Raw genomic sequence first — 24024 nt, 5'->3', positions numbered from 1 at the left:
TATTAATTGGTATGACGGATTGATGTCGATTTGACGTTTGCCGTGAATTATATTATTTCACTTGGTTTATTTTGAAATAAACAACTGTATTTTTTTAATAATGATGGAAGGCTTAAGAGGAGATGGGTGGAGTATATGAAAGAGGTTAAACATGTAAATGCAATGGACGCGACTGGAAGAGATTGACATATTTTGCCGATCCCACATAAGGCAACGATTATTTTATATTATTTTTTAATTTTTCACAAGTTAGCCCTTAACTACAATCTCATCTGTTGGTAAGTGATGATGCAAACTAAACGGACTAACTTGTAAGAATTAAAATTCACACCCCTTTCGGTTTCTACACGACATCGTACCGGAACGCTAAATCGCTTGGCGGTACGTCTTTGTCGGTAGGGTGGTAACTAGCCCCGGCAGAAGGCTCCCACCAGCCAGACCTGGACCAATTAAGAAAACCTCAGTCGACCCAGCCGGGTATCGAACCTAAGACCTCGGTCTTGTAAATAACCCGCGCATATCACTACGCCACGGAGGTCGTCAAAACTACATCTTTGTTCGTCTCAGATTCGACGTGTTATAGGCCGTATTTTTGGGCGGTAAATCCAAAAATTGTTCGTACTCGACTAAAAATACTACAGTAGTCCGAACTAGGCCTTTAGTGATATATGCAATAGTATAAAATCTTTGGAATATGGTCATGGACAAAATTATGGTACAAAAGACCAGGTAAATACTTGGTCTAAAATGGATCTCTTTTATTTTTTATTTAATTTTTTTTCTTTTAATTTTTCATATTCATCGTCCGCGTAATCTTTGTAGGAATTACAAATATTATATTATATACGAGTATAATATGCTAAGACTTCATTTAACAATGTAGATCATAAAATGATTTAATAATATAGGTAGACAGGAAATAGGTAGATCTACCAAAGATCTACAAAAAGGTAGATCTACAAAAGTTATATGGCAACCCTGCTTAGTTCTCCACGATTGACTCATTAAGTACCTACTAAGTAACTTCTTGGAATCTTGGTACAAATTCAAAACACTTCCAGTACAAGGAAGGCATTTAAACTCATATCTACTTGGCAAGTAGTTATTGTTACTAGGTACGTACCTACTGGTACCTAGGATCGCAGATTTATAGTTATTGCCCAAGTACTAGAATCTAGATATTCACCTTTTAAGTGCAGTATTTATCCTGGTTAAAGTGCATTTATAAATGATTTTAGTGGTTATTTATTTGATAAATTAAACTACTTTTTAAAATGGTAAGTACAATTACAATTCTATACTCTATACTAATATTATAAAGAGGTAAAGTTTGTAAGTTTGTCACATTTTTTAAATGGGGTAATCTTCGGAACTACTGGTCCGATTTCAAAAATTCTTTCACCAGTAGAATGCTACATTATCAGGGAGATTTTATATTAGTATGATATATATTCGCCGAGTTAACACAGTTTTTGTCATACAGGTCGGACCGAAAATCCTCTTAAGCAGACTTATTCGCATGCGCTGCCTCAACCATTGTGTAAAATTGAAATTAATGTATGGAGGCTTTATGTACCTTTAAAAGTTCTACAAAAAAGTCCGCGACACCTATCTTCCGCGACACCTATCACCGCGATATCTATCTTCTATACATATATTAGCAGATATAGTACCTTTTGTGTTTTAAAAATTATAAATTTTATATACTTAGGTTTGCGTCATTATTTATGCTACTTAACTTAAATCCTTATCAAAATAAATTATTTAATAATCACAAGAATATTATAAAGATAAGATTTGCCCTTTATAGTATGTTAATTAGTTAAATAGTTTCGTAGATAATACAAAATTTAAAGAAAAGACGCAGAAATTCCGCTACATGACGCCCCGCGCTTTCAATTACGTAGTTCCCGTTCCTGTGTGAATATGGGAATCAAACATAGCCTATGACACTCGCTAATAACGTAGCTTTCTATTGGTAAAACAATCTTTCAAATCGGTCCAGTAGATCCAAAGATTATAATTTTAGCATAGAAGTCTCTATTTTCCTCTGTCATCGCACCACGCTCATAGGGCTGGACCGATTTTGCTAAGGGTAGGGGTAAGGTAGGGAAGGTATAGGGTAGGGTAGGTTAGGGTACAGGCAGGGTAGGGGTTGTGTAAGATTAGGGTAGGGGGTAAAGGTAGGGTAGGGGTAGGGTGGGGTAGGGCAGGGTAGGGGAGTGTATGCCTAGGTTAGGGGTAGGGTTTAAGTCGATTTGAGACCATAATACGTAGAAGGATAATAGGATACTTTTTGTCGCGATAACAAAATCAGAAATGGGTGAAATAGGGGTAGAAAGTTTGTACGGAAAGTCCTTAATTTTTCTAGGTACATTTGTAAATGTAAAATGATAAGTGGACTATTTATTAGGTATAAGTTATAAAACTTGCAAAATAAAATGTGAAATAGGGGTTGAAAGTTGACATCGATTTTTACGCGGACGAAGTCGCGGGCGTCCGCTAGTTGTTTATAAATTGAAATAAGGTTAAGGTTTATCATTTTCTCAAAGACCGCCTTTCCTCGCATCTCGCATTGAAATATCGCTGGCCATACATAAAAAACATACATACTAACAGCCAAACATAGAATCTTCTACTTTTTGCTAATATTCATTAAATTAACACTTTCAGGCGAACAGGCGAAGGCGAAACAAGGCTAAAAAGGGTGAAGGGCTGACACCGTACCAAGGCAAAAGACGGTCCTTCGGCGAGTTCAAATGCCCACAGTGCCAACGGCGGTGGATGAGTGCCAACTCGTGGGCCAACAGTGGGCAAGACTGCAGCAAATGTAAGATCAACGTGTATCCTCATAGACAGGTAGGAGTGCTATCCTCCATCGCATTTCTTTGATTCTTCAATACTTTGTGACTATGCGCGTTTGTGAGGTTATCTATACTTCTATACTAATATTATAAAGAGGAAAACTTTGTTTGTATGTTTGTTTGTTTGTTTGATTGTAATGAATAGGCTCAAAAACTTCTGGACCGATTTTAAAAATTCTTACACCGTTCGAAAGCTACGTTATCCACAACTAACATAGGCTAAATTTTATTTTGGAAAAAAATAGGCTTCCGTAAGATATTTGGGTATTTCTGACACAAGGTGTAAAAAATCAACCAGAAAAGTAGGGTAGGGATAGGTAGGAGTAGGGTAGGGGTGGGATAGGGGTAGGGTAGGGATAGAGTAGGGGTAGGATAAGGGTAGTTGAAAGTTTACATCGAGATTCACGCAGACGAAGTAGCGGGCGTCGGCTAATAAGGTATAATCTCGTGATATACTTACTGCACACCAGTGGCGTGCATAAGGTTTTTAGCCAGGGTATGCACAATAGGTACTAAAAAAAAGTGACTACAACAATACAGGTTCGTAATGAGTCCTTAGGGGAGACAGCAGTAGCGAAGACTGATATGATTTCTCGTAGATAATCCGTATATGTGTTTTTTTTAGTTTGAATGTGTTTGTAGCTGAGAATGTTAAACTATGTACGTCCGTAAAACTCGTGGATTATTAAAGGTAACCCGATAGGAGTCGGGTTGTTACGAACCAACGCCCCTGGTAGGCAGTGCATTTTTCCATCTATGAACTGCAGTCCGTACAAAGCAGTGGCGTAGCGCCCTGTATCAAAATAAGTATCAAAATTAGTTGGGGGGCCCAAATGAAGGCTATAATATATAAATAAGGCTTTCTTTCTCACAAAAGAAACAAACATACTCGCTTAAAATAAATATGACAGTGACTTAACGTATGTTTCCAACTTTTGGGCTCTCTGGGATTACCTGTATTGTACTAATTTTGCATTCACACGTACGGGGCCCCTGCCCTGTAGTCTGAGGTCCCCGTATCATTGACTAGCTAACGCCGCGCGGTTAAACCCGCGTGGTTCCCGTTCCCGTAGGAATACAGAAATAATATACAGCCTATAGCCTTCCTCGATAAATGGGCTATCTGACACAGAAAGAATTTTTCAAATCGGACCAGTAGTTCCTGAGATAAGCGCGTTCAATCAAACAAACAAACTCTTCAGCTTTATAATATTAGAATAGATACGGCTGATACGGCTATAGACACCCAAGGCAAGAGACGGTGCTTCGGCGGCGTGCCCTCAGTTCCAACGGCGGCGCTGCCAACTCGTGGGCCAACATTGGCCTAGACCAGAGTTCCCCAAACTTTTTCGAGTTGTAGACCCCTTGCCATATTTTACCGTGTTGGGTAGACCCCCTATTTACTTGATATTGATTTTCTGTATCTATTTTACTTATTTTTTATTTATCTATACTAATATTATAAAGAGGTAAAGTTTGTAAGTTTGTAACATACTTTAAATGGGGTCTTTTTTTTAGAACTTTTAAAGATACATAAAGCCTCCATACATTAATTTCAATTTTACGCAATACTAAAGGCAGCGCATGCGAATAAGTCTGTTTAAGAGGATTTTCGGTCCTACCTACCTACCTACCTATGTAAAATATAAGCCTATAGCACTCCCCGATAATGTAGCATTCTACTGGTGAAAGTATTTTTCAAATCGGACCAGTAGTTTCTGAGATTAGCGCGTTCAATCAAACAAACAAACTCTTCAGCTTTATAATATTAGTATAAATATTCACAGTTTTAAGATTATTGCATACAAAATAATTCTCTACAATACACGTACATAACATTTATGATAAGTTACGACTATGGCTCATATCTGACCACCAGTAACATTGTAACAGATTTCCGCGAAAATCGCAGGCGTTGGCTAGTACATAATAATTTGGAAAATCCAACAGAGCACGTCTCATAATCTTATTTTTAGGGTTCCGTAGTCTACAAGGAACCCTTCTATTTTCACCATGTCTGTCTTCGCGTTTCGCGGCCCGCGCGGACTATCGGGAGTCGTTATCAACCCATATACGGCTCACTGCTGAGCTCGAGTCTCCTCTCAGAATGAGAGGGGTTAGGCCAATAGTCCACCACGCTGGCCCAGTGCGGATTGGCAGACTTCACACATGCAGAGAATTAAGAAATTCTCTGGTGTGCAGGTTTCCTCTCGATGTTTTCCTTCACCGATTGAGACACGTGATATTTAATTTCTTAAAACGCACTTATCTAAAAAGTGGGAGGTGCATGACCCGGATTGGATTCGAACCCGTACCCTCCGGAATCGGAGGCAGAGGTCACATCCACTAGGCTATCACAGCTCTCAATTTAATTATAGTTTATTTAATATCAATTAGAACCGTGTAAATTCTATAGGGTTCAATTCAAATCATACTGAAGCGTAATAAAAATAAAAATCGACCAAGTGACTACAAGGGTTCCTTGAGGAATACGGAACCCTAAAAACTCGATTGGTGAAGTCTTTCGATCGCTATCGTGTCCACGATGTTCTAATGGCGGGATTTTTTAAATCATGTTTTCTGTTTTGTAACTTCAGATGCGGCTGGATAACCCTGGCGGATTGGATAAGAGTGACCCGACCAAGAGGCATCCGAGGGAGCTTTGCCAGAGGTGTCGCGAAATTGGTGACTTCTGTGGGAGGAGGGAATGGACCGGGTAACCACCAGCTGGACAGCAGCAGCTCCTATTTTGGTCTTTATTATCAACCCATCAAATTAAAAAGCAAATAAATTGTCAAAATGTCATCAACCATGATACAAATTACAAATGTCATCCGTTGATCACGGTGGATATCTTATAGTATGTAGATGACACTTTGCTGTCCACTTCAATAGGTTGATAATAAATACTAAAATAGTGAATAGGCCAGTTTGGCTAGGTGACTAGACCTAACTTAAACAAGACCTAACTGAAGCAAGAAACATACACTACTCCTAAGAAAACTTGACAAATTAATAAATCCCAATTCCTAAGATAAATAAATCCTAAGAAAACTACTTTTTGAAATATAATTTAGATACAATAAATAAGCGAAAGGTATTTATTTCTGCTTCTGTACAATATCTGTACATTTGACGGTCTCCATGGCGCAGTGGTATGGGTTTTTTCAATTGGTCCAGGTCTGATTGGTGGGAGCCTTCGGCCGTGGCTAGTTACCACCCTACCGGCAAAGACGTACCGCCAAGCGATTTAGCGTATGATGCCGTGTAAAAACAGAAAGGAATGCGGATTTTCATCTTCCTCCTAACAAGATAGCCCACTTTCATTCTTAGATTGCATCATCACTTACCATCAGGTGAGATTGTAGTCAAGGGCTAACTTGTAAAGAATAAAAAAAAAACATTATCTCTCAAACAAACTCTGCAACTAATCACAATTATATGTTTTATAGACTTAGACCATTTATAGAGGATTTTAAACTGCGCTAGTATGGTAGAGCCAGAGCTAGACGGTAGCAATGTGGGGGTGAGAGGTTACCCTGGGTGGGAGGCATACGAAATGCCACGATTTTGTCAATCATCATCATTCATCATTATCAACCCATATACTCACTCAATGCTCACTGTTGAGCTCGAGTCTCCTCTCAGAATGAGAGGGCTTCGGCCAATAATCCACCACGCTGGCCCAATGCGGATTCGCAGACTTCACACACGCAGAGAATTCAGAAAATTCTCTGGTATATATGCAGGTTTCCTCACAATGTTTTTCCTTCACTGTTTGAGACACGTAATATTTAATTTCTTAAAATGCACACAATTGAAAAGTTGGAGGTGCATGCCCCGGACCGGATTCAAACCCACACCCTCCGGATGCGGAGGCAGAGGTCATATCCACTTTTTTAGAGCCGTGATAGCCCTAAAAAGTTAAAGAAAATAAAAAAAAATTGGAAAATGCAAATGTGCAGTGTGCACGTCTCACAAAAGTCATTGGAAAAAAAAGTAACACAAAAATATACCTCTTCAAAGCTAATGTTGGGCTCGCTTGAAAGGCTTTCAATCAAACCTTCGGGATCAAAGCATGAAGTATTGTTTGGCATAAAAGTGTCATTGTATTGGCATCTCTCTACATATTATAAAACAAAAGGAAAAAATAATTGCCCAATATACCGTATTTACCAGAGGGCCTAGTAGAGTTTGATACTGTGACGATCGCGTTAACGTAAACGCGAATTTCTAAGGAATTGAAACAGCGCCATCTAGTGGCACTAATGCACAATTGTTTCAATTCCATATAAATTCTCGTTTACGTCAACGCGATAGTAACAGTATGAAAACATTGAAAACTCCCACTAGGCACAAAGTACTCTTTCGAGTAAATATTGACAGGCCAAGTCTGAGTCTTTTATTTACGTAAATTCTTTGTTCTGGTAGCTAACTGAGTTACCAGGAAATAAAAATTTCTGAGCGTTTTTTATAACCTTGGTATTGATTCAACTTGTGAAGTTTATCAAAAGTTGTTACTAACCAGATGTTTTTTTTATTGTTGATTAATTAATAGTTATACAACTCAACAGCGACATTGTCCTACAAATTGCCTAGTACATTATCACGTTCCGGCGCTCAGAAATTTTCATTTGTAACTCAGTTAGCTACCAAAATCAAGAATTTTCGTAAATGAAAAAGTTGATCGAGGTGAAGCTACTCATTAAAAATTAACTTGATAGTAATCAGTTTTCTACGGATCCCTACCACCAGATCGACCCGAACTGTTATCGAACCCAGACCTCTGTTGAGAACCACAACACTAGCAACTGATTCTGCATTTTTGAAAAAAGCAAGTTTTTATTTTGCCTTTTAAACAGAATAGATTCCGTAGATCTCTATCATTTAAAAAGTCAGAAAAACGAACGAACTCTATGAAAGCTTTTCCATCATCACCATCATTAAATCATCGAAGGTTTCTGTTTATAATCCTGGTGGATGGTAGACGTCAATTAGGTATATTGATGCGATATCACCCATATAGGATTTTCTTGAAAACCAACATCTGTTTCCATGAAAATTCTGTGCGTCATAGACAAAAATAACCGCAGACGGTCAAATATACCTAATAATAATAATATACCTAACCAGGTATACTGCGTTAGTTTGTCGTTAGTGTGTGTTTGGGGAAAACGCCAATTGTTAATGTGTGAGTCAGGTTTCATCGTGATCATATTGTACAGCTGTGTGTGTGATGCTAAATGTGATAATACTGATAAACAGTTTTAGGCTTAACACGCACTATATTTGTTTAGAAATGTCAGATAATAAACAAATATTATATAATAGTGTCTTAGAACTAATTTACAATGGAGGTTTTGTACTCCCAATTCGTAATCTTAATAGAAGGTCCCAGCCCAATCAGCTATGTAAACTTGATAAAACAATAAATTTTCATTTCATTTCAATCTACTCATTATAAAACCACAAACCATATCACAAAACTATTCATTTCATACAGGTCGTTTGGTAATGTTCATTGCCATACGAGTAAACCGTGTTACAAGTTTTTTTTTTTTTAATTTTAAATAGTTTTATGGCTACAAAAATTCTGGCTTTCGTATTAGAGACAAATCTAGGAGGACATGCCCAACGCCAATTAGGTATATTATTTATCAAATTTTGCTAATTCTTTTATTTCATTCATCATGGTCGTAAAAAAAGTATTGTATGCCACTGCACGTAATTAGCGATTGTAGCACTCGTGCTATCTATTGTGCAACTCGGCTTCTCCTTATTGCACAAAACACACTCGTACTACGTTGGCCCACATTACATGATAGTGTACACAGAATAAAGATCATACAGAATGAGTGTTTACAAGCAGCGTTGTGAAGCCAGTGAAACCCATTAAAAAAAAGTCACGCGTCTCCTTGACATCCGCATATACACACTTTTGTCATAATTTGTATTTCAAAATTTAACACTAACAACAATTACCTACGTAAATTAATATAATAATCAATAATTACCGATAAAAAAATACTCTTTTTTTTTTTTTTTATTGTCTACAAGTTAGCCCTTGACTACAATCTCACCTGATGGTAAGTGATGATGCAGTCTAAGATGGAAACGGGCTAACTTGTTAGGAGGAGGATGAAAATCCACACCCCTTTCGGTTTCTACACGGCATCGTACCGGAACGCTAAATCGCTTGGCGGTACGTCTTTGCCGGTAGGGTGGTAACTAGCCACTCTATCTTATTTCTTTAGTTTTTGTGAACAGTTTTTAAAATATTTAAAAACATAAGACGCCATTTTTCTTGAATAATGTTGAAAGTTACTGATGCGACGCTTCGTGTCGTACTGACTCGAGAATGTATTTATTTTTAAATTTTTTGGAGCGGCTACGACACAGTCGTGTTCCGCTCCATCTGCCTATTATTGATTAATTTGTGTTATTAACTATCTCGGCGGATATTTCAAAACTGTCATTGAAAACTACCGATTTGCCTAAGGCCCACTGGGGGGATGGCTATTTGTGTTATAGACCCCCGCCGCTGCTATGATGTGTGATGCGAATGAAGTCGCAGGAAATGCATGTGATGAATTATATTAGTTTGATCTTGTAACGCTATTATAACTATAAAATAGGACAGTGGTTTGCACTGAGCTTATGGGTCCTCGCGCGGAGTGGTTTGAACTGAACGTACTCGCGCACAGCTGTAAATAGGATTTCGCACGAATCTTTTACTTCGGCTGCACTCGGAAGGAGCGATGCTAACCGACCGCACATAAGGTGCGAGGCATTCTCATACCTGCGTCAGGTGCCGAAGGTTGGGACGTTACGTTAAATAAATAAATAAAAAATAAAAATAAAAAAGCCTTTACTCTAGTATCGTTTTACAATTTTAACTTACAATCTAACATTAATAAAAAAGAAATAATACACTAGATACAAGTCGCCTGTACGGCGTAGGCGTCCCCCAAATCTTTCCATATTTTCCTGTTTCGGGTTGTACGCATCCAGGCCGTGCCACTCGTTTGTGAGAAGACGTCTCCCCATCTCCTTTTCTGACGACCTCTTTTTCTTTTTTCGCCCCTTGGTACCCATTCCGTCACCCTTTTGGTCCATCTATCGTTCTGCAGTCTACAAATATGCCCAGCCCATTTCCACTTTAAGGATCGGATCCTTTTTATTATATCCGTCAGTTGTGTTCTTTTCCTTATGGTTTGGTTTCTTACTCGGTCCTTTATTTTTACGCCCAGTATGCTTCTTTCCATTTTCCTCTGGCAAATAGAAAGTTTATCCTCCTCTTCTTTTCTTAGTGACCATGTTTGGCATCCGTACGTTAGGCATGGTAATATTGCAACTTCGAACAGTTTCCTTTTTGTACTCATGTCTATGTCTTTATTTTTCATTATCTCTTTAAAGCTCCAATATTTTTTCCAAGCAATAGCAATTCTTCGCTGTATTTCTTTTGCTGTGCAATTTTCGAAAGAGACTAATTGACGTTGCGTTAGTGCCAAGTAAATAATTAACTTTGGTTGGTGTTGGCCTCCTGGGCTCGAAACCTAGGGAAACCCGCTGGGGTGAGTTCCTATCAAACTTACTAACTTAGCTATTGTAAGGCTGTTCGGTGCTCTGTAGTGTCTGTCTCAGTCGCTGGGCTTGGACAGGTACTACGTGGCAAGACGGAGGGCACGCTCTAATGCCTCGCTTGCTCTGGGGTTCCAGGTTCTACGCCTTCTTCGCCTTCTGCGCCGTCTTCGCCTTCATCGCCTTCTTTATCTACTTTCCATCTGCTCTTCCTTCACCGCACGCCGAGGCCTAATACTTACGGACCCTGAAGCGGGAACCAGCCTACTACCTACGTTCAGGCCAGTGACTGTTTGTTATAAGTTATCTGACGGTGTAAGGCGAGTTTGAAAAAGTATACGGTCTGAACCCTGAACTATAACTTAAGAGTTTCATTTGCATACCTACCTACACCTACCTGTGGTGGGCATAGCCACTGCCACAATCTAATGCGCGCCTGGCTTTCTCGAAAGTTGTCATTTAATTTTAAATTCTATTTGTATTCTGCTAGAACTCATTTTTATATACGGTAAAAATTTCAGTGTTTTCAATCTGGATAGAAACAGATGGTAATTTTCGAAGCGATACAATACTGCGCAGTTGTTTTTTTTCTCGCTCTTCCTTTACTATTTTGAATATACGATACAGTACAAACAGATACAGATACAGTTAAAAAATTAACTTTCATTACTTGAAACAACAATTCAAAACTAATTAATAAGTATAAAATCAACACTTATGAAATTTTTCAGCACATTATCTATACTAATCTATACTAATATTATAAAGAGGTAAAGTTTGTAAGTTTGTAAGTTTGTCACATTTTTTAAATGGGGTAATCTTCGGAACTACTGGTCCGATTTTAAAAATTCTTTCACCAGTAGAATGCTACATTATCGGGGAGTGCTATAGGCTATATTTTATATTGGTATCATATATATTAGCCGAGTTATCACAGTTTTTGTCATACAGGTCGGACTGAAAATCCTCTTAAACAGACTTATTCGCATGCGCTGCCTTAACTATTGTGTAAAATTGAAATTAATGTATGGAGACTTTATGTATCTTTAAAAGTTCTACAAAAAAGTCCGCGACACTATATATCTATCTTCTATATATTAGCAGATATAGTACCTTTTGTGTTTTAAAAATTTTTAATTTTTTATACTTAGGTTTACGTCATTATTTATACAACTAAACTTTAATCCTTATTACTATATTATTATTATTAATTATTTAATAATCACAAAGATATTATGGAGATAAGATTTGCCCTTTACAGTATGTTAATTACTTAAATAGTTTCGGAGATAATACAAAATTTCTAAAAGACGCAGAAATTCCGCTATATGACGCCCGGCGCTTTCAGTTACGTAGTTCCCGTTCCCGTGCGAATATGGGGATCAAACATAGCCTATGACACTCGCAAATAACGTAGCTTTCTATTGGTAAAACAATTTTCCAAATCGGTCCAGTAGATCCAGAGATTACCTCCTACAACCACACAAACTTTACCTCTTTATATTATTAGCATAGAAGTCTCTATTTCTCTTGGTCATACCACTACTCTCGAAGGACTGGACCGATTTTGCTAAGGGTAGGAGTAAGATAGAGAAGTTACAGGGTAGGGTAGGGTACGGGTAGGGAAGCGTAAGGGTAGTGTAGGGGTAGGGTAGGTTTAGGGCCGGGTTTAGGGTAGTGGTAGGGTAGGGGTAGGATAGGCGTGAGATAGGGGTACGGGTGGGATAGGGGTAGGAAAGAGATAGGGTACGGGGAGGGTAGGGGTAGGATGGGGGTAGGGTGCAGGTAAGGTAGGGGTAGGGTGGGAGTAGGTTTGGGGTAGGGTAGGGGTAGGGTAAATGTATGGGTTGGGTAGGGTTGGGGTAGTGGTAGGGTAGGGGTAGGGTAGGGGTAGGGTAGGGGTAGGGTAGGGGTAGGGTAGGGGTAGGGTAGGGTAGGGGTAGTAGTAAAGTTGACATCGAAATTTACGCGAACGAAGTCGCGGGCGTCCGCTAGTATGACTATAAACTGCATTGAAGGTAGGGATTTTTGAATTTTGTATAAAAATCTTGTATAATAACTTGAAATTTTGTATAATAACTTGAAACCTTCGGCTAACATATATTACACTATTTTGGTAGATTTTAATGTCAGCTATCACCTTGTAAATGTAATATTTATGGGACACCCTGGACGCCTTCAGCCTTTGTCAATATTTCATCCTTCGCCACTGCTAACTAGCGTATATTTTTCATTACGGTTATTAATCGATATATTTTTTTATACTTGGTAAAATGGTAAACAGGCATGATAATGCAATGATTTCCGGCGTTATTCCACCCTATCGAAAGTTTTATTAAGGTTGCCTTCGCCATACTAAACCGGACTAGGACTAGGTGTTAAAAAAAACCAAATGTACGGATAACCGTTCGATAATAGATGATTGACGAATTGATAACGACTTTAGCCGTCAGTTTTGGATTAGTGACGTCACAATCTGTGAAAGATATCCGCCTATCTAATTAAATACTATCCATACTTATAATAAAACTGTAACAGGTAAAATTCTCTACATTGAAGATATTTTTTATATTGACCAGGCATCACGCTGAAACTACTGAATGAATTCAAATAAAACTCGGCAAGATTTGATACCATAACACGAAGAAGTCTACATATAGTATACTTTATTACGAAAATAAAATCAGAATTAAATGATTCATCATCATCAGCCGATGGAAGTCCTGCAGGACATAGGCCTTTTGTATGGACTTAAAAACATCACGATACTGAGCCGCCTGCATAAAGCGAATCCCAGCGACTCGCTTCGCCGCGCGGTTTTACCAGCGTGGTTCCCGTTCCCGTAGAAAAACAGTGATAATTTATAGCATATAACCTTCCTCGATAAATGGGCTATCTAACACGAAAGAATTTTTCAAATCGGATTCCAGTAGTTCCTGAGAATAGCGCGTTCAACCAAACAAACAAACTCTTCAGCTTTATATATTAAGTATAGATTAGTAGACTATTATTACTTATGTATTAAACATGCGAAAATATAAATATATTTTCAGGCGGACGTCCGCTTGTTGAATATATAACAGAAAATTTGTGTTGAAAATATTTATCAAAAAATAAGAAACAAAAATATAAGACTGATTTGTCAGGTGTGGGGTTCGAACCCACGCTCCCTCTCGGGAACCAGAGCTTAAATCTGGCGCCTTAGACCACTCGGCCAACCTGACTTGCACTAAGTGACAAAATTACTAAAGTGTTTCTCCAACTTCGACATTTTGAAAATTAAATAAAAATCATTATTAATTTAAGCATCTTATTTACAGCATCTCAAACATCATTATGATAAAAAAACATTTAAATTTTATAATCAAGAAATATAGGTTACAGGGTAATTTTCCGAGTGCTGCCATCTAGCAATAACAAAATGCATTGCGTTAACAGCGCTCGGCCGCCATTCCGCTCGGCATTCACACGTTCAAAGGTTCGTAACAAAGCATCGCGTTGCTACTAGATGGCGTTGGCAAAATATTCATGGCTTTGCCGTATTGGTAACGTGGACTTATTTAGGTTTTTATTTAAAGGTAAAATCAAATCAAACAGAACAATAAGTTTATTTGTAAGTATAATGTTATTATTACCCTGCTTATAATTAATTTAAAACTTCAACCACAGAATTGCAAACTTATAGACATTTGTAACGTTAAATCCCAATTCTGGGACAAAAAATAAAATTATAGGTGTTAAAATTACGGATTATTGGTAATTCTGTCACATAATATCGGGTTTTTTACATAAGTAACACTATACTAGCTAGACTTATGGTTAAAATTGAGAGTAAACTATAGTTCAGGGCGTTGACTCCATTGCAGTCATCGCTAAAGCATTGGCAGACCGTCTCGAGATGATCCTCATTGTCTGCCTTGTAGCAGTCCCGGTGGTGCTTGACCCAGCCGCAGCCGCGCGTCACTCTCACCTCGGGGTCGTGGCCTTTGTGGAGAACTGGAGAACACGACGATGTTATAATGGTTATCATAAATGGGTATCTTTATCGTTAAGTACATAATATAATCAGAGGCACGATAATCCGCCTACTTTAATATGACGCGAGTACATTAAAGTGCCTCGGAGTATATAAATATTTAAAGTCTCTGTGTGTGATGTCAAAATGATTGTATTTTCTCAAATAGGTACAATTCAGTATTACTATATTATGAAAAAAAAAATGTTTTAAAGGCTGAACAGATTTTGATGAGACTTTTGCTGGAAGATAAATGAGGTTATTGGGTTACATAAATTATACTTTTTATCCCGGAAGAATGTAAGGTTACCCACCCGCGGGGTTATTGAAATACTGAATTTCACTAGAAGTCGCGGGTGTCCACTTGTTACTATTAATATAGCCCATGCTAGATCAGATCATGAGTTCCTGGAATCATGAAGTTTGCATAGGTACATTTCATGCTTGCAAAAATAAGAACTAAGTAATAACTTAGAATTTCGTATTTGTACAATTTGTAGTGCCTGCTCTTATTAAAAATTTTGTGCACACCACTGGTCTTGGGCTACCGGGGTCGGGCTATGAAAAATTGAGCTTATCTTTCTTCTACGAAATTGTCAGGAGTTCGGAAGCTGTTCCGTGTCCACGCTATTTAGTAGGTCTCGATCATTATCAATATCAATTATTATATTAGTGATCTCTATAAATAAGACCAATACTAGTACTACGAGTACTATTCCTAATACCTTTACACTCTCGCGCGAGCGGCGAGGCGAGTTGCGAGCACAGAAAACATAATTATGACGACTCGCGGCGCTCGCGTTTAGGGCGGGAATGCAAGGCGAGGACGCGTCAAGGACCGAGGTACGAGGCGCGAGTATAACTGAGCCTTAAAAAAAATAACGCTTTTTTCGTACTAAGTAAATATTTGTTACACTATCTTTTTGACATTGTTTAATCTGAACTTAATGAGAAGAAACAGAAGGTTAATTGTCTTATTCAATGTAAACAAACAGTGCATTTTATGATAATAAATGAATATTTTCTGTCTGTAATACCGAAGCGTTCGATTAAAGTATGAAGTAAAATGAAGGTCTATTTCTAACGCCAGAATATAAAATGCAACACTGCTCGAAAAAAAAAGGCGTCATGTTATAAAAACGCTGTCGTGTGAACTTGGGAATGCATTTTGTTGTATTTGAACGCTTTTTTAACGTCCGTTAAAAAAACTCTCGTGCGAATTAGTTAGGGTTAGTCGCTAACTATGAGCCTCATACGTAGGTAGAGATCTCATTAAGCGGGTGATCGAGCGAGCTATGTTTGGAGTTTCTCCGAGGAGGTGCTAAAATGGCGACCTCGCACCGAAAAGCGCAGTGTTGGTCGACCCCGCACTAGGTGGAAGGAAGACATCAAGCGGCTTGTTAGGTAGTTGCTGGATGCTGGCGGCTCAAGACCGTTGTGTTTGGAAGTCCCAGCTAAAGGCCTATGACCAGCAATGGACCTTCAAAACATCGGCTCGTGATGCGCAGACACTGCTGCTGCATGCTGCCAATGTAGGATAGCCAAGTCGCCGAAATTAAAAACCGGACAGTCCAGCCAGTTTTGGGTAAATAGGACGGACAGTCTACATTGTTGAGGATTTTATGTACATCAGTATTAATAGGTATCGAAGATTTATTTGCATATAAAATCAAGTATTCATGATTATTATTCACTACTCTTGCTCTAAAACACTGTCATATTCGGTCTCTATTTAGCGGCCCTCGCCTTACGGCTTGTGTCCTAAAAATACCTCGTATGTAATGGGTCTTTTTAGCCCCTTGTATAACAATCTACTATTTATTACCGTATGTTCTAAACATGTTCGCTCGTTTGCTAAATGTAAAGCCTAAAAAAAGCCGGACACTGTTCATTTCGGCCGGACTCGGTATAGAAAAGCCTAACTATGTCCGGCTTTATCCGGACATCTGGCAACACTATGTCCATGTCGTCAAGTTGCTCATTGACTACTCACTGGTCTGTATGATCTTCCTGCAGAACATGGGCTTGGGCTGCACGGCCAACACACTGCGCTGGCACTCGGTGCTGTGAAGGTACTTCTGTATGGTGTCCGAGTCGTACAGCGTCGGGTCGAGACACATTGAGTTGTTCGCGCTGTTGCATTCGTAGCACTTTATTGATTCACCTGGACAAGAGCAACTTTGAGTATAAGACTAGCAGAACCTCGCGGATTCGCCCGCGTATTTGACGTTACCGTGGGAATATAGTGATAAATTATAGCCTATGTTATTCCCTGATAATGTAGCTTTCTATTGGTGAAAGAATTTTTAAAATCGGTTCAGTAGTTTTGAGTTTATTCGTTACATACAAAAGTACCTAAAGAGAAAATTTGTTTGAAAATTGTTTGGTTTTTGCATTGAATAAGCTCCGAAACTACTTAAGCGATTTGAAAAATTATTTCACTGTTGGGAAGCTACACAATCCCTGAGTGCTTTAGGCTATATTTTATCCCAGAATTCCTACGGGAACGGGAACCACGAGGGTGGGAACACGCGGTGTCTGCTAGAAGATAAATAAAATGTCGTTAAATATGAACAGACCACCTTCACCGCAAAGATAGTAATTTATAAGTTTAATTTTGAAGTTATTATTTTTTTGTTTATTTACGAGCTCAGATTATTTTTTCCTCTATTTAGAGTTGTGTCAGCCGTCATTATAAAGCATTGTGTCCAAAAATTGTACCTGCATAGCTCGGCACACAACACGGCATAATTCAAAATTCATTTATTTCAATTAGGCTTAGTTTACATACATACACGGAGAGACTGATTGTTTGTTCGTGAAATTACACCAAAAAAGAGTAATTTCAACGGCATTCCTATGCGCGATCATACCCGCATATTCGTTGCTCGCAGCGTTAAAAAAAAAGGATATTTTTATTTATTGAATTAAAAAAAAATTAAGCAAATGAAGTTTAAAAACTTTGATGGCTACAGAGTAGCTTGTAGCTTTTGTAGAATCTATTCCTTGGATGACCTTGACTTATTGTTCTGTTTTATAGCCAACGGTTCCGGCTCAGTAATTGCATATTAAAATTTTCACTACTCACCAAAACGAACGAAAATCGCGAGGAAAAAGATCGGAAGCGCGAATTTTAGAGACATTTTGTCACCGATTTTTTTTTAATAATTATGTTTATTGTATAAAATATGTTATTTGGAAGTTGTTTAGGGGTTTAGCGTCGCTTACAGACTGGCGCGGTCAGTGGAGCCGCTAACTTGGACAAGCACAATGTACATCCTTATTCCGTGAACGGGCGCGAGATGTGAATGAACTGATTAAGGCTACGACCACACTGGGCGTTAACTTAGCCGCTTACTGCCTGTGTTATGAAGAATCATTATTGTCAGCCTCTTTTATTATTGGCTGGGTTACTTGCAGCTTATACGTACCCCTTTGCTCTAAAGCGAGTTGACTGACTTAGAACATCATCATCATCATCATCATCATCATCATCATCATCATCATCATCATCATCATCATCATTAGCCTGTATTCGTCCACTGCTGGACATATAGGCCTTTCCGAGAACGCGCCACCACACACGATCCTCCGCCTTAGGGTTAAGGACGGTGATGATTAATTAAGCGTCAGTCGATGTATGTTACAATAAGTACCAACTTTTCAAATCCGGCTGCAAGGGAAGACTTTTGGAAAGAAAACCCAATATTTCATGACGTAACTCCGAGAACGATTAAGCGTCGATGAATGTAACAATACCAACTTTTCAATTCCAGCTGGAAGCGAAAACTTTTAAAAAAAAACCCGATATTTCATTTCAATACGCACGACGCGACTCCAGGTCCTCATGATCAGTTGCCACAAAGTCTAACCACTAGACCACCGACCACCTAGTCAGTTTTAGTCAGAAGGTATCGCGTTATCCGGTTAGAATTCAGTTTCTAAACGTCAACAAATCAACATCTGTTAGTCTAACTGCGACTATATCACCTTTACTTTATGAGTGCTTGACAAAAATAGTATCTACCTAACAAATCGATGACCGATTTGTACCTATGTTACGCCATTGCAAGCCTTCATAGATTTCTTTACGCTGAAGCATCAGCTAGTGAATAGATTAAATAACTATTGTCTCTACTGATACTTAGGTCTAGTAGTATTTTAGTCGAGTACGATCAATTTTTGGATTTATCGCCCAAAATTTGTTTGTACTCGACTAAAATACTAGTCTGTACGACCTCTCATACATAGTGGGCCTAGTGAAAGTGAGCCAGTTTATGACGCACGGCTTTAAGTCAAGTGTGAACGCTGCCTAAGCATTTACGAAGTGTCGTGTTTCTTCTTATTATGTGTTACGGTCGAGACCGAAATTTTGTAATCTAACATATTTGTATTTCCTGACCCCACTTAATGTTTACAAGCTTAAATATAAGTACCTATTGCATGTAGAATTCGTCACACTTTATACGCGTGGGATTTAGGTAAATTCAATCAAGAATCCCGTCATATATTACTTTATAAATAATTGCTGAACTAATACAGTCGTTAAAAATATAAATATCCTCATTTATAATTTTATGTGGAATCCATAACACTATTCTTTCATTAAATGGGATTTTATAAACATTTTTAAACCGATACTTATCGAATAAACGCTTTTAGTTTTAAATTATTTTTAACAATGAAGTGTCTCCAGAATAAGGACGTGTAATTAACAGATCTATTAATTAGTACAAATGAATTCTACAGAAAACACTGTCTGTCCTCGTGCTACCAATATAGTAAAGTAGTTAATTACTCGGTAAGGTCCAGAATAAGTGTGTTTTACACGCACTGTTTGTTTTCAATTGAGTTTTATTCACTTAATGCGAGTAGGTACGGGTAATTACTGAGTTTTGTGTGGTATGGGGTATTGTTGTCTTTGTACTGCCTAAATATCGAGGATCTATGCCGTTGTGAACCAGTGCGCTTAGTTAGTGGCCTCAGCGGCATTCGGACAAGATCTATTAGTAGTGGGCAGGGTAATCCACACAGTAGGTACATTTAATTGTGGTTACAAAGTTATTTTTTTTTGCAAGTTAGCCCTCGAGTACAATCTCTGAATGAATCTGAAGCTGAAGCGGAATAACATTTTTTAGGAGGAGGATGAAAATCCACACCCGGAAAATTTTTTACATGACATCGTACCGGAACGCTAAATCGCTTGGCGGTCTTCGGCGACGGCGGACGGTAGGGTGGTAACTAACCACGGCCGAAGCCTCCCACCAACCAAAAGTAGTAGTGTGATATAACTTGTTTATGATGGTTTTAAGTTAAGTTCCAACGGCTTGTAATGATGACGATGGTAGTTGGTAATAAGTGAGTACAAACTAGCTGACGCCCTGCGGTTTCTCACATAGTTCCCGTTCACGTGAGCAGACGGGGATAGAGCCTACGACACTCACAAATAACGTGGCTTTCTATTGGTATAAGAATTTTCAAAATCGGTTCAGTAGATCCAGAGATTACTATTACAAGTAGCACGAACTTTATCTCTTTTATAATATTAGTATAAAATATATGTGAAACCTATTATTTTAAGAATATTGAATAGTATAAATACTTGCCTGTTTAAATGTAGAACACCAGAATTATAACACAGGATTCAAAACTTTCTATTAACATTTAAAGCGCCTGTTAAAAAAAAATAGCATATCAACTTATTGGTAACGGTGTAAACAGAATGTTACAGGCGCTTTAAAAATTAAACTATAACATGGAATCTATTTAATATTATATGCATAATCTGTCTGTAACTTTTTAATAGGGAATTACTAGTTTAAGATTTTAATCAAATTTTGGTTTTATTTTCCTTGTAAGGCAGATAGCAGACTGAGTGTCTGAGTGGATGTGAGATTATAAATGAATCTGTTATTTCAGTGTCAAAGATCACAAAGGGACAACCCTTTGTGATCTTTGACACTGAAATTTAACCGGTTTAATTCGGTTCGCACATACGACGAAATCATGCCTCACGAAGCTTTAATTAGTTTAGTTCAGTTACGATTCTAGTTGCATTACCAACATTAATGTAAGCGATGCGATATTATTCAGTAACAAAATGAAATTGACAGCTTATTAATTTACTCATTAGGTATATACCTAAAGACCAAGATAATCATTTTTTTATAAACAAGTGTTGAAAAGGCCCAGGACCGTAAAAAAAGGGACATGGACGGAGAAAAGCCTTAATAGCTCAGTGGCTAAAGGCACAGTATGTGGTAAAGGGGCTGGACTCATTATCGAAAGGTGGTGGTTCGATCCCCGCCCGCTGGACTATTGTCGTTCCCACATCTAACAGTCTTTTCTTCTCCGACAAGTTGGAGGTTAATGAAACCCACCGAGCAGCTGCAATGCGGGTGGGCGGGTTACGTAATAGTTTGGCTCTGTAAGGGTTACACAGATGTCACTGAACTATCTTAAACTAATAGCTTGAAAAAGTGGTCTTCGCTCCGCGACATGGGATTTGACCACATAATAATTCAAGGTTACACTACCAACTTATTATATGTGTATTGCTATTATGAATTGGGTATTCTGACAAAACTCGCCCTGCCCAAGACTCGAATCCATGACCTGATTATCCGAAGTCGCTTAGGTTAACCCCTTGGTTTGGCGTTTGTGCCGGTCTGTAGACCATGTTTCCTTGTGTAATTCAGTAGTGTGCACTTCATAGAAGCAATTGATTTTGTATTAATAGATTTTGTACGTACGTTACATATAATGCTTATCTTAGTTATGGGCCTTGTGCACGCCACTGATGTAATGGGGATGATGACTAGGTTAGAATATATTGATATAAAAGAAATAACTCTTTAAATCCGTGTACGTCCGAAAGTATGATCGCAGATATCCTGTTACTTTTAGAAAACCGCTTTACTATTAGCATACTTATAATTTATCATCATCAACAGCCTGTATTCGTCCACTGCTGGCCACTGTCCACATAGGCCTTTCCGAGAGCGCGCCACCACACACGATCCTCCGCCTTCCTCATCCAGCCACTTCCCACTACCTTCTTGATGTCGTCGCACCATCTAGCTGGAGGGCGTCCTACACTGCGTTTGCTAGTACGCGGTCTCCACTCCAGAACACGTCTGCCCCAGCGGCCATCTGTTCTACGGCAGATATGGCCCGCCCACTGCCACTTCAGTTTGCTAATCCTTTGGGCTACATCAATTATTTTCGTTCTCCTACGGATTTCCTCGTTCCGGATTTTATCCTTCAGAGAGACTCCTAACATAGCCCTTTCCATAGCTCGCTGAGCGACTTTAAATTTGTGGACTCCTAATTTATATACAATTAAAAAAACACTTTCATCATCCCTATTTAATCCCTATGGACAAAGGTCCATTAAAGTTGATTAAAAAAAAGTATAAATATACGGTTGAATTGAGAAACCTCCCCCTTTTTTTTAAATTGGTTAAAAAGAACTTCTACGCAAACAAAGTAGTGAACAGTCACTTGTCAATGAGTCTACAATCAATATACCGAAGCCCGTGACTCCGTCTGTTCCGGTTCTGTTTTAACAAAACCCGCGAGAACCATGGATTTTTCCGGAATAAAAACTAGCATATGTTCTGCTCTAAGGTCCAATTTATCCCTACCTAATTTAATCGAAATTAATACTATTGCTTTAGTATGGATATGGATAGTGCTCATATTAGTGTTTTTATCATACGGTATGTGATACAGACGAGGCGAGGTCAATCAGTGTACCGACAGACAGAGGTACCGGGGCTAGGCCATTATTATAGCCCAGATAGTACCTAGGCAGGGCTACCAGAGCTCCTGTATAGGAACTTAATACAGTTTAAGGTTTTTTATTTTTTATTTATTGTTTACAAGTTAGCCCTTGACTACAATCTCACCTGATGGTAAGTGATGATGCAGTCTAAGATGGAAGCGGGCTAACTTGTTAGGAGGAGGATAAAAAACCACACCCCTTTCGGTTTCTACACGGCATCGTACCGGAACGCTAAATCGCTTGGCGGTACGTCTTTGCCGGTAGGGTGGTAACTAGCCACGGCCGAAGCCTCCCACCAGCCAGACCTGTAGAAATTAAGAAAATCTCAGTCTGCCCAGCCGGGGATCGAACCCAGGACCTCCGTCTTGTAAATCCACCGCGCATACCACTGCGCCACGGAGGTCGGTAAAGAAAAGCCCTGACTGAGTTTGTTGTGGACTCTTTTTGGATTAATTTACTAACTACTATTCTATACTTAATCTGTAGAGAGGTCAACATGAAGAAGAGAGGTGTACATGAAATATATTTCCAAAATAATTATCTAGGGGTGGTTAGTGCTCGATACTAATGCCAAAAACGCAATCAGTAAATTTTTTGTCTCTCTGTCTGTATGTTCGTTATAGAAACAAAAACTACTTAACGGATATTAACGAAACTTGGTACAATTATTTTTCATACACCTGGGCAGGTTATAGTATACTTTCATCACGCTACGATCAATAGGAGCAGAGCAGTGAACGTTGGGAAAACGGGAGAATTTACTCCATTTTTACAGCAATACTACTTACTGTAAGGGCTGCATTAAAGAGGTCTAAGGGTGGACGAAGTCGCGAGCGTCCGCTAGTCCTACATATTATCATTATTAAAATAATATAGTATAACATTTACATTTACAAGAGTGTTTGTAAACTAAGCCTACGTGAAATAAATTAAATTTGATTTTTATTATAAGCGTAATTTCATTAGCTCACCAGCAAGCTAATTCACTATCCTCGACGTTGTTAGTTGACGTAAACGAAATTGAGATTCTATGTAACAAATGCCACCTGGTGCCCTCCAACCGACAATAGCTAAGTACATGAAACAGCTCTCTCAAAACTATTTTGACAGAGCTGCCATCCATCCCAACCAACTAGTGGTTGAGGCCTGCAATTACACTCCCAACCTAAACGCTAACTGCAAGCAGAGGCGTCTCAAGAACGTCCTTTACGATCCAGACGATGACATAACAACCGACAATGCTTCCCAGGTAACACAATCACAAGCTACACAGCGTCTTCGCCGGCGAAGACGAGGTCCCCGATATCTAACGTCACCCGGACGTGGGTTTTCTAACTCACGATCTTGGGGGCGTCCGGACTGATTCACTCAGGTCACGGTTACCTCCTCCAGAATGGCCTTCTAAGCCGAGGTCCGAGTCTCATAGGAGACGCCCTTAGAGAGCCGTTCCGTCCTCTATCTTTCTTTCAGCCTTCGGGTCACATCAGGCGATGCTTCTGCGCTCGCCCAACCCCCCCGGTGACGCCGTAGTGGTTCCGCAGGGAGCTATCGGCACCTACTCAGACAGAAAAAAAAAAAAAAAAAAAAAGGTGCCCTCCAACCCTTCGTGGATATCATACAGTAGGTAAAATTTAGTGAATAGGCCAGATTAGGTTAGGTTTCTTTTATAGGAGAGGAGTTATGGAGCCTTCAATTGATCCAATTTTTGGACTGTTGTTTAAGTCTGCCAATCCGCATTGGGCTATCGTGGACTATTAGCCTAAATACTCTCATTCTGA

At 38.9% G+C, this 24024-nt stretch overlaps 2 protein-coding genes and 1 non-coding gene across 3 annotated transcripts; 1 reads left to right on the top strand and 2 right to left on the bottom strand.

The window, feature by feature from the left end:
* Positions 1-994: 994 nt before the first annotated feature.
* On the top strand, positions 995-10818 carry LOC112050658 (zinc finger CCHC domain-containing protein 24). Its single transcript, XM_052887437.1, has 4 exons — positions 995-1277; positions 2674-2859; positions 5462-5580; positions 10584-10818. Exons 1-4 carry the CDS (start codon positions 1275-1277, stop codon positions 10678-10680), a joined length of 405 nt encoding a protein of 134 aa, XP_052743397.1. The 5' UTR covers positions 995-1274; the 3' UTR covers positions 10681-10818.
* Positions 10819-13585: 2767 nt separating this feature from the next.
* Trnal-uaa (transfer RNA leucine (anticodon UAA)) lies at positions 13586-13669 on the bottom strand. Its single transcript has one exon. It is a non-coding gene; the product is annotated as a tRNA-Leu (tRNA).
* A 399-nt stretch (positions 13670-14068) lies between these two features.
* LOC112050650 (uncharacterized) lies at positions 14069-17705 on the bottom strand. The gene is made up of 3 exons (XM_024088957.2): positions 17549-17705; positions 16454-16624; positions 14069-14441 (listed from the first exon to the last, which is right to left on the bottom strand). Exons 1-3 carry the CDS (start codon positions 17601-17603, stop codon positions 14230-14232), a joined length of 438 nt encoding a protein of 145 aa, XP_023944725.1. The 5' UTR covers positions 17604-17705; the 3' UTR covers positions 14069-14229.
* Positions 17706-24024: the final 6319 nt, after the last annotated feature.

This window comes from Bicyclus anynana, chromosome 19 (genome assembly GCF_947172395.1).
Source record: "Bicyclus anynana chromosome 19, ilBicAnyn1.1, whole genome shotgun sequence".
Lineage (NCBI taxonomy): Eukaryota > Metazoa > Arthropoda > Insecta > Lepidoptera > Nymphalidae > Bicyclus > Bicyclus anynana.
The sequence above is the reverse complement of the archived record's forward strand: the minus strand, read 5'-3'. Positions and strand labels throughout refer to the sequence as shown.